At 45.3% G+C, this 16501-nt stretch overlaps 1 protein-coding gene and 1 pseudogene across 3 annotated transcripts in view; both read left to right on the top strand.

The window, feature by feature from the left end:
- LOC132401275 (mitochondrial import inner membrane translocase subunit TIM14-like) overlaps positions 1 to 16501 on the top strand; it is a 499620-nt pseudogene that overhangs the window by 261571 nt on the left and 221548 nt on the right.
- The window catches only part of med15 (mediator complex subunit 15), a 250048-nt gene that overhangs the window by 142048 nt on the left and 91499 nt on the right, over positions 1 to 16501 (top strand). For all 3 annotated transcript variants that reach the window (XM_059983308.1, XM_059983309.1, XM_059983306.1), the window contains 2 exons: positions 5413 to 5540; positions 15551 to 15685. In XM_059983308.1, the coding sequence (XP_059839291.1) occupies positions 5413 to 5540; positions 15551 to 15685 (263 nt within the window). The remainder of the gene's footprint in view (positions 1 to 5412; positions 5541 to 15550; positions 15686 to 16501) is intronic.

The raw sequence follows: 16501 nt of genomic DNA, 5'->3' as shown, positions 1-16501 counted from the left end.
AAAGTTGAAGGACAGGACCGCCAGGGTTACAATCTCAGGGTTGCTACCCGTGCCACGTGCTAGTGAGGCTAGAATTAGGAAGATAATGCAGCTAAATACGTGGCTAAGGAGTTGGTGCAGGAGGGAGGGCTTCATGTTTCTGGACAATTGGGCCTTGCTCCAGGGAAGGTGGGACCTGTTCTGATGGGACGGGTTGCACCTGAACTGGTGGGGGACTAACATCCTTGTGGGAAGGTTTGCTAGTGCTGCTCCAGGGGGTTTAAACTAGATTTTCAGGGGGAGGGGAACCAGAGTGTTAGAGCAGATAGTGACGTGGAGGAGGATAAAGGTCATGCGAGAGCTGCAAGTTTAGTGCATGGAATAAAGCCAGATCTAACATATAAAGAGGCTCTGGGGAAAGAGAAACAGAATAAAGGGCATAAAGGTAGTAAGGTAGAAGGGCTAAAGTGTGTGTACTTCAATGCAAGAAGCATCAGGAACAAAGGTGATGAACTGAGAGCTTGGATACATACATGGAATGATGATGTAGTGGCCATCGCAGAGACTTGGCTGGCACCAGGGCAGGAATGGATTCTCAATATTCCTGGATTTCAGTGCTTTAAAAGGGATAGAGGGAGGGAAAAGGGGAGGAGGGGTGGCATAACTATTACAGATACTACAGAAAGGGTGGGTAATGTAGCAGGATCCTCTTTTGAGTCAGTATGGGTGGAAGTCAGGAACAGGAAGGGAGCAGTTACTCTATTGGGAGTATTCTATAGGCCCCCTGGTAGCAGCAGAGATACCGAGGAGTAGATTGGGAGGCAGATTTTGGAAAGATTTTGCAAAAATAACAAGGTTGTTATCATGGGTGACTTGAACTTCCCTAATATTGATTGGCACGTGATTAGTTCCAATGGTTTAGATGGGGCAGAGTTTGTTAAGTGTGTCCAGGATGGATTCCTGTCACAGTATATTGACAGGCCGACTAGGGGGAATGCCATACTAGATCTAGTATTAGGTAACGAACCGGGTCAGGTCACAGATCTGTCAGTGGGTGAGCATCTCGGGGACAGTGATCACCGCTCCCTGACCTTTAGCATTATCATGGAAAAGGATAGAATCAGAGAGGACAGGAAAATTTTTCATTGGGGAAAGGTAAATTATGAGGCTATAAGATTAGAACTTGTGGGTGTGAATTGGGATGATGTTTTTGCAGGGTAATTTACTATGGACATGTGGTCGATGTTTAAGGATCTCTTGCAGGATGTTAGGGATAAATTTGTCCCGGTGAGGAAGAAAAAGAATGGTAGGGTGAAGGAACCATGGGTGACAAGTGAAGTGGAGAATCTGGTCAGGTGGAAGAAGGCAGCATACATGAGGTTTAGGAAGCAAGGATCAGATGGGTCTATTGAGGAATATAGGGTAGCAAGAAAGGAGCATAAGAAGGGGCTGAGAAGAGCAAGAAGGGGGCATGAGAAGGCCTTGGCGAGTAGGGTAAAGGAAAACCCCAAGGCATTCTTCAATTATGTGAAGAACAAAAGGATGACAGGAGTGAAGGTAGGACCAATTAGAGATAAAAGTGGGAAGATGTGCCTGGAGGCAGTGGAAGTGAGTGAGGTCCTCAATGAATACTTCTCTTCGGTATTCACCAGTGATAGGGAACTTGTTGACGGTGAGGACAATATGAGTGAGGTTGATGTTCTGGAGCATGTTGATATTAAGGGAGAGGAGGTGGTGGAGTTGTTAAAATACATTAGGACGGGTAAGTCCCCAGGGCCTGATGGAATATTCCCCAGGCTGCTCCACAAGGCCAGGGAAGAGATTGCTGAGTCTCTGGCTAGGATCTTTATGTCCTCGTTGTCCACGGGAATGGTACCGGAGGATTGGAGGGAGGTGAATGTTGTCCTCTTGTTCAAAAAAAGGTTTTAGGGATAGTCCAGGTAATTATAGACCAGTGAGCCTTACGTCTGTGGTGGGAAAGATGTTGGAAAAGATTCTTAGAGATAGGATCTATGGGCATTTAGAGAATCATGGTCTGATCAGGGACGGTCAGCATGGCTTTGTGAAGGGCAGATTGTGCCCAACAAGCCTAATAAAGTTCTTTGAGGAGGTGAACAGGCATATAGATGAGGGTAGTGCAGTGGATGTGATCTACATGGATTTTAGTAAGGCATTTGACAAGGTTCCACACGGTAGGCTTATTCAGAAAGTCAGAATGCATGGGATCCAGGGAAGTTTGGCCAAGTGGATTCAGAATTGACTTGCCTGCAGAAGGCAGAGGGTCATGGTGGAGGGAGTACATTCAGTTTGCAGGGTTGTGACTAGTGGTGTCCCACAAGGATCTGTTCTGGGACCCCTACTTTTCATGATTTTTATTAATGACCTGGATGTGGGGGTAGAAGGGTGGGTTGGCAAGTTTGCAGACGATACAAAGGTTGGTGGTGTTGTGGATAGTGTAGAGGACTGTCGAAGATTGCAGAGAGGCATTGATAGGATGCAGAAGTGGGCTGAGAAGTGGCAGATGGAGTTCAACCTGGAGAAGTGTGAGCTGGTACACTTTGGAAGGACAAACTCCAAGGCAGAGTACAAAGTAAATGGCTGGATACTTGGTAGTGTGGAGGAGCAGAAGGATCTGGGGGTACATGTCCACAGATCCCTGAAAGTTACCTCACAGGTAGATAAGGTAGTTAAGAAATCTTATGGGGTGTTAGCTTTCATAAGTCAAGAGATAGAGTTTAAGAGTCGTGGGGTAATGATGCAGCTTTATAAAACTCTGGTTAGGCCACACTTGGAGTATTGTGTCCAGTTCTGGTCGCCTCACTATAAGAAGAATGTGGAAGCATTGGAAAGGGTACAGAGGAGATTTACCAGGATGCTGCCTGGTTTAAAGAGTATGGATTATGATCAGAGATTAAGGGAGCTAGGGCTTTACTCTTTGGAGAGAAGGAGGATGAGAGGAGACATGATAGAGGTGTATAAGATATTAAGAGGAATAGACAGAGTGGACAGCCATTGCCTCTTCCCCAGGGCACCACTGTTCAGTACAAGAGGACATGGCTTTAAGGTGAGGGGAAGGAATTTCAAGGGGGATATTAGAGGAAGGTTTTTCACTCAGAGAGTGGTTGGTGCGTGGAATGCACCGCCTGAGTCAGTGGTGGAGGCAGATACACTAGTGAAGTTTAAGAGACTACTAGACAGGTATATTGAGGAATTTAAAGTGGGGGGTTATATGGGAGGCAGCGTTTAAGGGTTGTCGCAACAATGTGGGCCAAAGGGCCTGTACTGAGCTGTACTATTCTATGTTCTATAATTTCCTTAAGGGGAAATCGTGCTGTATAAATCCGTTGGAATTCTTTGAGGAAATAACAGGCAGGATAGATGAAAGATGTTGCTTACTGGGGTTATCAGAAGGCCTTTGACAAGATGCCACAAATGAGGCTGCTTAACAAAGTAGGAGCCCATTGTATTACTGGAAAGATATGCGTATTGATAGAGGATTGGTTGACTGGCAGGAGACAAAGAGCGCGAGTAAAAGGGGGCCTTTTCTGATCAGCTGCCAGTGTCCAGCGGTGATCCACAACAGTCCGTGTTGGGAGTCCAGTGTCTAGTGGTGATCCACAACAGTCCGTGTTGGGAGTCCAGTGTGTAGCGGTGATCCACAACAGTCCGTGTTGGGAGTCCAGTGTGTCGCGGTGATCCACAACAGTCCGTGTTGGGAGTCCAGTGTATAGTGGTGATCCACAACAGTCCGTGTTGGGAGTCCAGTGTGTCGCGGTGATCCACAACAGTCCGTGTTGGGAGTCCAGTGTGTCGCCGTGATCCACAACAGTCCGTGTTGGGAGTCCAGTGTCCAGCGGTGATCCACAACAGTCCGTGTTGGGAGTCCAGTGTCCAGCGGTGATCCACAACAGTCCGTGTTTGGAGTCCATTGTGTAGCGGTGATCCACAACAGTCCGTGTTGGGAGTCCAGTGTGTCGCGGTGATCCACAACAGTCCGTGTTGGGAGTCCAGTGTGTAGCGGTGATCCACAACAGTCCGTGTTGGGAGTCCAGTGTCCAGCGGTGATCCACAACAGTCCGTGTTGGGAGTCCAGTGTGTAGTGGTGATCCACAACAGTCCGTGTTGGGAGTCCAGTGTCCAGCGGTGATCCACAACAGTCCGTGTTGGGAGTCCAGTGTCCAGCGGTGATCCACAACAGTCCGTGTTGGGAGTCCAGTGTGTAGCGGTGATCCACAACAGTCCGTGTTGGGAGTCCAGTGTGTCGCGGTGATCCACAACAGTCCGTGTTGGGAGTCCAGTGTGTAGTGGTGATCCACAACAGTCCGTGTTGGGAGTCCAGTGTCCAGCGGTGATCCACAACAGTCCGTGTTGGGAGTCCAGTGTGTCGCGGTGATCCACAACAGTCCGTGTTGGGAGTCCAGTGTGTAGCGGTGATCCACAACAGTCCGTGTTGGGAGTCCAGTGTGTCGCGGTGATCCACAACAGTCCGTGTTGGGAGTCCAGTGTGTAGTGGTGATCCACAACAGTCCGTGTTGGGAGTCCAGTGTCCAGCGGTGATCCACAACAGTCCGTGTTGGGAGTCCAGTGTGTCGCGGTGATCCACAACAGTCCGTGTTGGGAGTCCAGTGTGTAGCGGTGATCCACAACAGTCCGTGTTGGGAGTCCAGTGTGTCGCGGTGATCCACAACAGTCCGTGTTGGGAGTCCAGTGTGTCGCGGTGATCCACAACAGTCCGTGTTGGGAGTCCAGTGTGTCGCGGTGATCCACAACAGTCCGTGTTGGGAGTCCAGTGTGTCGCGGTGATCCACAACAGTCCGTGTTGGGAGTCCAGTGTCCAGCGGTGATCCACAACAGTCCATGTTGGGAGCACTTCCTTTCTCATTATATGTCAATGATTTGATGATAGAATTGATGGCCGAGTTTGTGCACAGAGAGTGGGAATGGAGTTGGTGTTGAGGAAGTGAGGTGTCTGCGGAAGGACTTGGACAGATTGGGACAGTGGGCAAAGTGGCAGATGAAATACAGTGTGGGAAGTGAATGGTCATGCACTTTGTTGGAAGGAATAAACGTGTAAACTGATTTGTAATCTGGGAGGGAATTCAAAAATCAGGCATGCGAAGGGATTTTGGTGTCTTTGTGTAGGATTCCCTAAAGGTTAACTTGCGGGTTGAGTCGGTGGTGAGAAAGATTAAGAAAATGTGAGAGAGGGAGACATCAGGATGTGAGAACAGGTGGGTCCTGCTCAGTACAAATTCAGTGTGGTTTAATGTCTGTCACCGTCAGGCTCGTTGATGAATTGCTATTAAATGTTGATTTTACCTGTGCTTCCTATAAGGCTGAGAATTTTGCAGTAATATGTGTGCTGGGTTGCAAGTTCCAGGAAATCTTCACTGACTGTATAAAACCATGCCAAAATCTGATCATCTATTGCAGTTCTGGTCCAGCTCCATCCCCAAGTGCTTTCCTGCCAAGTCCATCCGCACAGACAACACAGAGCCCAGCTGCAGCGAGGACCCCCCAGAATTTCAGTGTCCCTTCTCCAGGCCCCCTCAACACTCCAGGTAATGGTAGAGAGATAAGTAATTGCCTTAAATGCCCGAACTCTCCATCCCATTAACTACAGGGAAACTGATCCTTTCAGCATATGCGTTTGGAATGCATTTATCGTAAAATGGCAAGAGTGTAATGTTATGTAATGTTGTTTTCTTTTGCAGTTCTGTCACTACTTTAAAATTGTGAAGAGGTGTCCATTATAATGTTGCGATATCACATTCTCCCAATGTGATGGGGTTGGCTCATTACCAAGATCGATGTCCTGGCTTTTAATAAATCAACCAACTTTGGTTCATATTCATCCTCACAGGTGTCTCTGTGGAAACTGTACTTTGTTCTTGTCCATGCATCTCTTGACATGCAGAAATAGTGTTCCTTGTACTGATGTCCAGAGATGTTACCCAAGCTGCAGCCCGAGGTCTGTGCTGGAAACAATCACCGTTTTATTATCAGCTTACTGTCGAAAGCCTTTTGAAAGTTTATTGGAAGCCACTGTACAATATGCCCACGGATTCAGACGCAAACAAGAGAAAACCTGCAGATGCTGGAAATCCAAGCCACACACACGAAATGCTGGAGGAACTCGGGGAGAACCAAGAGGCATCTAGGGCAAAGAGCACAGTTGATGTTTCGGGCTGAGACCCTTCAGCAGGACCTGCAGTATTTTGTGTGTCCCACAGATTCAATGTTGGTTTCTCTGAGAAATTTACAACATGGAAGTCAGCCATTGATCCCATCAAATGTATAGTGTCTGAGAAAGCCCCGCCCAGCCTATTTCACTGCTCGCATTAGATCTATAACTGTTGCCACACCTACCTTCTGATTTTTAACCTAGTGAGGCTTCTGCCTCTCTAATTCTTTCAGGCAGTGAATTTCAGACCCCCAACTCTCTTGAAGTGAGAACATTTCCTTGTCTCCCTCTAATCCTTCTTTTACTTTAAATCTGACCATGGGGTTTTGACATCTCAAATCAAGAAACAGGTCTGTCCTGCATCTCAGATCTTCATATTGTAGACAACTCCAACTCTACTTCCTTTAAAGAGAGCGCTTTGATTCATGCCTCATAGCTACAGCTCAGTTTCAGCAATTTCATCGTAAACCTCCCCGAGTTATTCTCAATGCCTGAGCCTTTCAAAAGTACCTAGTATACTTTTTAGCTTCCTGAGCTGCTATGTTTAAAGATCGATGAACATTAACTCTTTTCACCGTTCTTCCCCATGTCTATGAGATAGAGATTAGTTTGATATATGCATGTCACATGTACATCAAAATACTTGGCGTCGAATCAAATCTGAGCAGCCAGTGAGTGTTACTATGCTTCCAGCACCAACAGGGTGTGCTCACAACTCACTGTCACGGGAAGAAGGTACAAACTCCTGACAGACGGCAGCAGGAGCTGAATCCACTCACAGTTAAGCTACTCTCCCACCCTGCTATACTGGACTCCATTTGTCTTCTTTTGCTATCCCAAATGCATTACTTTTGAGCAACACACACACAAAATGCTGGTGGAACGTTGCTGAGAGAACAAAAAAAAACACTCAGGTTGGAGGAACAACACCTTATATTCCAACTGGGTAGCCTCTAACCTGATGGCATGAACATTGACTTCTCTAACTTCCATTAATGCCCCTCCTCCCCTTCTTACCCCAACCCTGATATATTTAGTTTTCCCCCCCCCCCTCCTTTTTTTTCTCTCTCTGACCATCACTCTGCCTGTTCTCCATCTCTCTCTGGTGCTCCCCCCTCCCCCTTTCTTTCTCCCGAGGCCTCCCGTCCCATGATCCTTTCCCTTCTCCAGCTCTGTATCCCTTTTGCCAATCACGTTTCCAGCTCTTAGCTTCATTCCACCCCCTCCGGTCTTCTATCATTTCACATTTCTCCCTCCCCCTCCTACTTAAAAATCTCTTACTATCTTTCCTTTCAGTTAGTCCTGACGAAGAGTCTCGGCCTGAAACGTTGACAGTGCTCCTCCCTGTAGATGCTGCCTGGCCTGCTGTGTTCCACCAGCATTTTGTGTGTGTTGCTTGAATTTCCAGCATCTGCAGATTTCCTCGTGTTTGCATTACTTTTGACTACTTTGAATTTAATCCTCTCTCCATTCAGCCTGCTTGACCAGAGACCATCTCTCTTCCGGCATTCTAAAGCTTTCCTCTTCAAGGTTAGCCTCATGTCAAGTGTTTGGATCACTTTTTTATAGAGCCCCCTATATCATTACAAAGCAAAATGTATATTAATAAAGGTAAGGGAGGGCATTTAATTGCTGATAAATTACTAGTTACAATCCAACAGGTACGATTATCCTAAGTGCACTGTTCCTTCCCATCAAGCCAGGGAGGGTAAATGGAGATGAGATGAACCAGTGGAGTGGGTGAAGGGTTTCCTAGGTTCCAAACTCCAGCGAGGTGGAAAGAGAACTTGCATGTGAACAGCCTCAGGGTATTTGAAATGACACTGCAGCCAGCGAGTGACGGGCTAAAGTGAATCCGTTATTGAAATACATTCGGATACAGAAGCCAGATAACATCTGGACTGAGACCCCACAAAACAGAATTTGAGAACTGACTGGCTGTCGATGGCAACTGGGGCTCAAGCCTGGCTGTGACAGAGGAGTCAATGTTCCCCTTTTGTGAGGACATGCTCTCAGGTCCACTGAAACTAGGCTGTAGCAGTTGTATCAAGTTGCTGTAGATCTTGGCGTCACAGGAGACCACTGATATAGGAATGCAAAGCAAAAGAAAAACAAACTGCTGGAGGAACTCAGTCAGGAGGCTCCATAGTTGCTGCTTGACCCACTAAGTTCTCCTGTCGGTTTATTGATCTTTCCACTTCCTAGATTTATTCTTACACTGATCTTTAATTTAATGGAAGGCCTTATCCTAGGTGGTAACCAGCAGTTCATTCCGTGACCTTGACGATTTACTCCAAACAATTTCTGATCCTGTTGTGATATATACACAATCTCCATAAGTGTGGCTTCAGATTAGATGGATCCTCGTCAAGCTAGACCTTGGACTATGTTTGTTCTGAGTATCGATTTCCAAAAGCCATTACAGGAGGATGGGTTACTATTTTATCTTGCACATCATGCATCACAACATTAATTAATAAGCTTCTGTTTAATAGCAGTCCTGGCGAGATGTGGCAGGCCATTGTTCTCTGGCTGTAGAACCTTTTAATTATGCAGTGCTGATGTGAAAGGGTGCTGGCTAATTCCTGTTTAAATTATCTGATAGGAGTAAATCTCCCACAGATTGAACTGTAAGGGAGACCGACCGACTCCCCCCCCCCCAAATCCCCGGACTGAGAGCACACTTCCTGCAGTTCCAGGATGTTTGGAGTCATGTACAGAGTTCTGAAGTGAAAAGCTAAGCTGACTGGCACACTAACCAGCCTCCTTTAGTTATTCTGCAGGCAAAGAGTAGGTATTCTGGAAAATAGAATATAGAATAGTACAGTACAGTACAGGTCCTTCAGCCCACATTGTTGTGCTGACCCTCAAACCCTGCCTCCCATATAAACTCCCCACCTTAAATTCCTCCATATACCTGTCTAGTAGTCTCTTAAACTTCACTAGTGAATCGGCGGCCACCAGTGACTCAGGCAGTGCATTCCACGCACCAACCACTCTCTGAGTGAAAAACCTTCCTCTAATATCCCCCTTGAAATTCCTTCCCCTCACCTTAAAGCCATGTCATCTTGTATTAAGCAGTGGTGCCCTGGGGAAGAGATGCTGGCTGTCCACTCTGTCTATTCCTCTTAATATCTTATACACCTCTATCATGTCTCCTCTCGTCCTCCTTCTTTCCAAAGAATAAAGCCTTAGCTCCCTTAATCTCTGATCATAATCCATACTCTCTAAACCAGGCAGCATCCTGGTAAATCTCCTCTGTACCCTTTCCAATGCTTCCACATTCTTCCTATACTGAGGCAACCAGAACTGGACACAGTACACCAAGTGTGGCCTAACTGGAGTTTTATAGAGCTAAATCATTACATCGCGTCTCTTAAACTCTATCCCTCGACTTATGAAAGCTAAAACCCCATAAGCTTTCTTAAAAACCCTATCTACCTGTGAGGCAACTTTCAGGGATCTGTGGACATGTACCCCCAGATCCCTCTGCTCCCCCACACTACCAATTATCCTGCCATTTACTTTGTACTCTGCCTTGGAGTTTGTCCTTCCAAAGTGTACCACCTCACACTTCTCCAGGTTGAACTCCATCTGCCACTTCTCAGCCCACTTCTGCATCCTATCAATGCCTCTCTGCAATCTTCGACAGTCCTCTACACTATCTACAACACCACCAACCTTTGTGTCATCTGCAAGCTTGCCAACCCACCCTTCTACCCCCACATCCAGGTCGTTAATAAAAATCACAAAAAGTAGAGGTCCCAGAACAGATCCTTGTGGGACACCACTAGTCACAACCCTCCAATCTGTATTTACTCCCTCCACCATGACCCTCTGCCTTCTGCAGGCAAGCCAATTCTGAATCCACCTGGCCAAACTTCCCTGGATCCCATGCCTTCTGACTTTCTGAATAAGCCTACCGTGTGGAATCTTATCAAATGACTTACTAAAGTCCATGTGGATCACATCCACTGCACCACCCTCATCTATATGTCTGGTCACCTCTTCAAAGAACTCTATCAGGCTTGTTAGCCATGATCTGCCCTTCACAAAGCCATGCTGGCTGTCCCTGATCAGACCATGATTCTCTAAATGCCCATAGATCCTATCTCTAAGAATCTTTTCCAACAGCTTTCCCACCACAGACATAATACTCACTGGTCTATAATTACCTGGACTATCCCTAATACCTTTTTTTGAATAAGAGGACAACATTCACCTCCCTCCAATCCTCCGGTACCATTCCCGTGGACAACGAGGACATAAAGATCCTAGCCAGAGACTCAGCAATCTCTTCCCTGGCCTTGTGGAGCAGCCTGGGGAATATTCCATCAGGCCCTGGGGACTTACCCGTCCTAATGTATTTTAACAACTCCACCACCTCCTCTCCCTTAATATCAACATGCTCCAGAACATCAACCTCACTCATATTGTCCTCACCGTCAACAAGTTCCCTATCACTGGTGAATACCGAAGAGAAGTATTCATTGAGGACCTCACTCACTTCCACTGCCTCCAGGCACATCTTCCCACTTTTATCTCTAATTGGTCCTACCTTCACTCCTGTCATCCTTTTGTTCTTCACATAATTGAAGAATGCCTTGGGGTTTTCCTTTACCCTACTCGCCAAGGCCTTCTCATGCCCCCTTCTTGCTCTTCTCAGCCTCTTCTTATGCTCCTTTCTTGCTACCCTATATTCCTCAATAGACCCATCTGATCCTTGCTTCCTAAACCTCATGTATGCTGCCTTCTTCCACCTGACCAGATTCTCCACTTCACTTGTCACCCATGGTTCCTTCACCCTACCATTCTTTTTCTTCCTCACCGGGACAAATTTATCCCTAACATCCTGCAAGAGATCCTTAAACATCGACCACATGTCCATAGTAAATTACCCTGCAAAAACATCATCCCAATTCACACCCACAAGTTCTAATCTTATAGCCTCATAATTTACCTTTCCCCAATGAAAAATTTTCCTGTCCTCTCTGATTCTATCCTTTTCCATGATAATGCTAAAGGTCAGGGAGCGGTGATCACTGTCCCCGAGATGCTCACCCACTGACAGATCTGTGACCTGACCCGGTTCGTTACCTAATACTAGATCTAGTATGGCATTCCCCCTAGTCGGCCTGTCAATATACTGTGACAGGAATCCATCCTGGACACACTTAACAAACTCTGCCCCATCTAAACCCTTGGAACTAATCAAGTGCTAATCAATATTAGGTAAGTTAAAGTCACTCATGATAACAACCCTGTTATTTTTGAACCTTTCCAAAATCTGCCTCCCAATCTGCTCCTCAGTATCTCTGCTGCTACCAGGGGGCCTACAGAATACTCCCAGTAGAGTAACTGCTCCCTTGCTGTTACGGACTTCCACCCATACTGACTCAAAAGAGGATCCTGCAACATTACCCACCCTTTCTGTAGCTATAATAGTTTCCCTGACCAGTAATGCCACCCTTTCCCCCCCCCCCCCCCCATCCCTTTTAAAGCACTGAAATTCAGGAATATTGAGAATCCATTCCTGCCCTGGTGCCAGCCAAGTCTCTGCAATGGCCACTACATCATCATTCCATGTACATATCCAAGCTCTCAGTTCATCACCTTTGTTCCTGATGCTTCTTGCATTGAAGTACACACACTTTAGCCCTTCTACCTTATTACCTTTACACCCTTTATTCTGCTTCTCTTTCCTCAATGCCTCTCTCTATGTTAGATCTGGTTTTACTCCATGCATTTCTTTCACTGCTCTATCGCTCCGGGTCCCATCCCCCTTGCAAATTAGTTTAAACCCTCCCGAAAATGATGCCATATGTAGAGGATAGGAGCAGGAATGATGCAATACAGGTGGCTTTTCCCAGTCCTCTGGCCTGTCACTGTCGTGGTAACTTGAAAAGACCTGGAGACACAGACAATTCTTCAAGAAACTTAAACCTTTATTTGCAAACAAAGGCTGAGGCAATCAATGAACTTGTCACCGAAAGCCCACCGAGCTCCGGTGTACAGCATTCTTTATAGTAATTTCTTATCTCAGTTACATTTCGGTTTTATCAGCATACCCAATCAATTTTTAATTGCATATCATCTCTTTATTAACTAATCAATCACTCTTGCCTAGCTCTCGGTGCGCCACCATTATTTTTCACCCGTTCGCATTCGGGCCTTCTTCCTGGCCAAGGTTATGTTTTCCAGACAACCTCCCTCACATTACATTCCTGCTCGCACCATCCTGTCCGCCACCGTTATCTCGTACTAAACAAAGGCTGAGTGTAATACATGGAGTACATTTCAGCTAATAGTGCTGCTAGCTAAACAGGTGTTCTTTAACTGCCACAGTATGTAGCTAAGAGAGTACAAGGTATCTAGTAAAACAATACATAGCAAAATGTGTCTAGTAAAATAATACGTAGTAATATTCAGTACATAGAAGTAATTACATAGTATAGAAAATAGCTAGTACATAGTGATTGTATTTCAGGTATATTTCTCAATATCACCAGCCCTTGCCACTTTGTATACTCTACTTTTCAATTTAACATCATCTTTGTTAACCACGGATTGTATCACTTTCTCACAGAATCCTGCTTTCTAACGGATAAATTCCAGCTGAGTGTCATAGACCAGGTGTCTGATTACGTGTCACTGTTCATCTCATCTGTCTCGTGATTTATTTTCCAGTCTGTACATGTTCGTACTATTACCTTGCCCTTATTTAAGTTCAAGATGCTAGTTTTGACCCTCAAGCTCTGGAATTCTATTACGCTTGTATTTTGTAGTTACCACTTCCCTGGGACATCTTATTAACTGCAAGATCTCTTAGTAATCCTTTCTTGTTACACCATGAGCAAATCTAAAACAATCTGTTCCTGGGTGGGTTTGGAAACATGCCACTCTAAGACGAGACCCTTCCCAGTGTGACTGTTCCAGTCGGTTGCCTGATTGATTGGAGCAGTCACAGAGTCCTACGGCATGGAAGTAGCCCATTCCGTTCACTGCCTTCATGCTGACCAGTTCCCCAGTGTTCAGGTAAAAGGCAGAGGAAGAAGCATACACAGGGGAACCTCTTTTGATTGGCATGTTTTTGCCCCGGTGAGGAAAGACGCTTCAGAGTCTCCACTGTGGAAGACTCTTGCAATATGGTGGAAGTTCCAGGTGTCGGGGCAACAAGTGTGTGAAGTTAACCATAACTAGAGAGAAGGTTCTTGGTAAACTAAAGGGTCTGAAGGTAGGTAAGTCACCTGGACCAGATGATGTATACCACCGGCTTCCAAAAGAGGTGGCTGAAGAGATTGTAGAGGCATTAGTAATGATTTTTCAGTCACTAGATTTTGGAAAGGTTCTGGAAGACTAGAAAATTACAAATGTCACTCCACACTTCAAGAAGGGAGAGAGGCAGAAGAAAGGAAACTATAGGCCAGTTAGTCTGACCTCAGTGGTTGGGAAGATGTTGGAGTTGATTATTAAGGATGAGGTTCCAGGGTACTTGGAGGCACCTGATAAAAATGGGTGATAGTATTCTGTTGAAATTCTTTGAAAAAGTAACAAGCAGGATAGACAAAAAGGAGAATCAGTGAATGATGTGTATTAGATTTTCAGAAGACCTTTGACAAGATGCCACACATGAGGCTGCTTAACAAGTTACAAGCCCAAGTAGTGGCTAATTGGCAGAAGGCAAAGAGTGGGAATAAAGGGAGATTTTTCTGACCGGCTGCTGGCAACTGGTAGTGTTCTAAGGGGTCTTGTTGGGACCAGTTCTTTTTACGTTAGGTGTCAGTGATTTGGATGATGGAATTGATGGCTTTGTTGCAAAGTTTGCAGATGATATGAAGATAGGTGGAGGGGCAGGTAGTTTTAAGGAAGTGGAGAGGCCACAGAAGGACTTGATAGATTAGGTGAATGGGCAAAGAAGTGGCAGATGCAATACAGTGTCGTTAAGTGTGTGGTCTTGCACTTTAGTAGAAGAATTGAAAGGGTTGACTATTTTCTAAATACAAAAGACACTGAAGTGCAAAGGGATTTGGGAGTTCTTGTGCAGGATTCCCTGAAAGTTAATTTGCAGGTTGAGTCTGTGGTGAGGAAGGCAAATGCAATGTTAGCATTCATTTGAAGAGGACTAGAATGTACAAGTATGTAATACTGAAACTTTATAAAGCACTGGTGACCTCTCACTTGGAGTATTTTGAGCAGGTTTGAACCCCTTAGAAAGGATGTTCTAAAACTGGAGAGGGTTCAAAGGAGGTTCATGAAAATGATTCCAGGTTTGCATGGCTTGTCACATGAAGAGCGTTTGATGGCTTTTGTCCTGTATTCACTAGAGTTCAGAAGAATGAGGGGTGACCTTATTGAAACCTATTAAATGGTTGATACCTTGATAGAGTGGATGTGGAGAGGATGGTGAGAGAGTCTAAGACCAGAGGACACAGCCTCAGAATCAAGGGGCATCCTTTTAGAACGGACATGAAGAGGAATTTCTTTAGCCAGTGAGTGGTGAATCTGTGGAATTCTTTGCCACAGGCAGCTGGGAAGGGCAAGTCTTTATGTGTAGTTAAGGCAGAGGTTGATTGGTCAGGGCATGAAGGGATACGGGGAAAAAGCAAGAGATTGGGGCTGAGAGGAAAATTGGATCAGCCAAGATGAAATGGCAGAGCAGACTTGATGGAGGGGCTCCTATATCTTATGGTCTTATTATTGGATCTCGTTGTAGTTAATTGAAGGCCCAAAGTGGGCGATATGTCAGTCGGAGAACTTCTGGGGAGTGATTAAATCAGGTCATAAATTTTAGATGACGGGAAAGGACAAGGAGAATATCTGAATTCCAATGGGTTGAGAAGGGATCTGGCTAGAATAAAGTGAAACAAAATATTGTTCAGTCTAACTGTGGCAGAATGTTAGATGTTTCACATAAAATCAGGCACATTTCCACGGGGGTGGGATGAGAGTGGCAGTTAAAGGGCATCCCATGCAAAGGGGCTGATGGGGAAAACAATGGTGATCTCTTTATGGAAGCATAAGGCTTGGCTAGAATACCCATTGAGTACTTTGTCTCATCTTTACTCTCTATTGAAGAAGAGACAGCCACGTTGCGACTCTGTGCCCAAGTTGACACTGGAGTTTGATGTACTGGAGATGCCTTCGGGTCTATGATTCTCTGTACTAAAATAGACACGGTGTTCAGACACTGACATCAACACACCTTGTATACCAGAGTGTCGGGATGCTTGCTGTCCTGCAGAACTAACGGTTGTGAAGATTTCAGTGTCCAGTGTTAATATCTATTAGAAGCATTACTCTATGGTGAAGATGTTGCTGCATTTGGATGGTCACAGGCTTACAAAAGGATATGGATTTAAGCTGAGAGACATGCTTTTGACATTACAGTGAACCCAGGCTCAGTTCCAAGCCCAGCTGGCCGGACACAGACCGAGGAACAGCAGTACCTGGACAAACTGAAGCAGCTGTCCAAGTACATTGACCCTTTGAGGCGGATGATCAATAAAATAGACAAAAATGAAGGTGAGTCTGAAAGGGAACCTTCCATTCTTCCCCCTCTCTGGGGTCCTGAAGCCTTTATGTCAGAGCAGTCAGAGTGTTGGTAGCTTCCTCTAGTAACATTGTAAGTTACTGGTTTAAAAAAAGTGACCTCAACGCAATAGGGAGCCTCAGCCTGGCGTGGCACACAGTTTTTCTGCCCGGTTTGCCATTGTGTTACAAGTTTTGATTTGATTGGTAGGTTTGAGTTACTTTTACTTAAAAGTCTTTCAAGATTGTTTGATGTTATTTCCTGTATATAAGTGTGGAGGAGAACAAAATAATTGTTTCTCTGATTGTGCTGCAGGTTAGTGTCCATTTGCTGTCTGTCAGGTTAGCCACCGAAAGCCAGAGCTCCTTCTCGACAGTGTGCAAGTCTGGTCAGTAGCTACAGGAGCTTAATGAGGTTCCACCAGTTATTAAATGCAAGGTTCACATGCTTTTTCCCAGCCTGGACTGTGAAAGATTAAACAATGTGTTCAATAAAGACATGAAAAGTACAGTTGTTTGTGTGTTACTAGTCAGGCAGATTGTACTTGTCTAATATTGTGACTTAGATGAAGATCAGACCATATTTTTTGAGTAATTAATGGCAAAAACCAGGTAATTACAAAGGGTTCACAGACTTTATCTTGCAGATGTAACTGCTGAATACATTGGACAACAAAGTTTTTGGTTCCTCAATACTTTTGAGTGTATTTTACGGATTTTTGGCTGGTGATCATGAAAATCACCATGAAATTTCCGTATTGCCCCATTTTTTTGAAATCACCAATATTTGTTATTTCAGTTCTTGATTCA

The sequence above is a fragment of the Hypanus sabinus genome, chromosome 10, assembly GCF_030144855.1.
Source record: "Hypanus sabinus isolate sHypSab1 chromosome 10, sHypSab1.hap1, whole genome shotgun sequence".
Classification (NCBI taxonomy): domain Eukaryota; kingdom Metazoa; phylum Chordata; class Chondrichthyes; order Myliobatiformes; family Dasyatidae; genus Hypanus; species Hypanus sabinus.
This window is presented reverse-complemented; position numbering and strand designations above follow the sequence as displayed.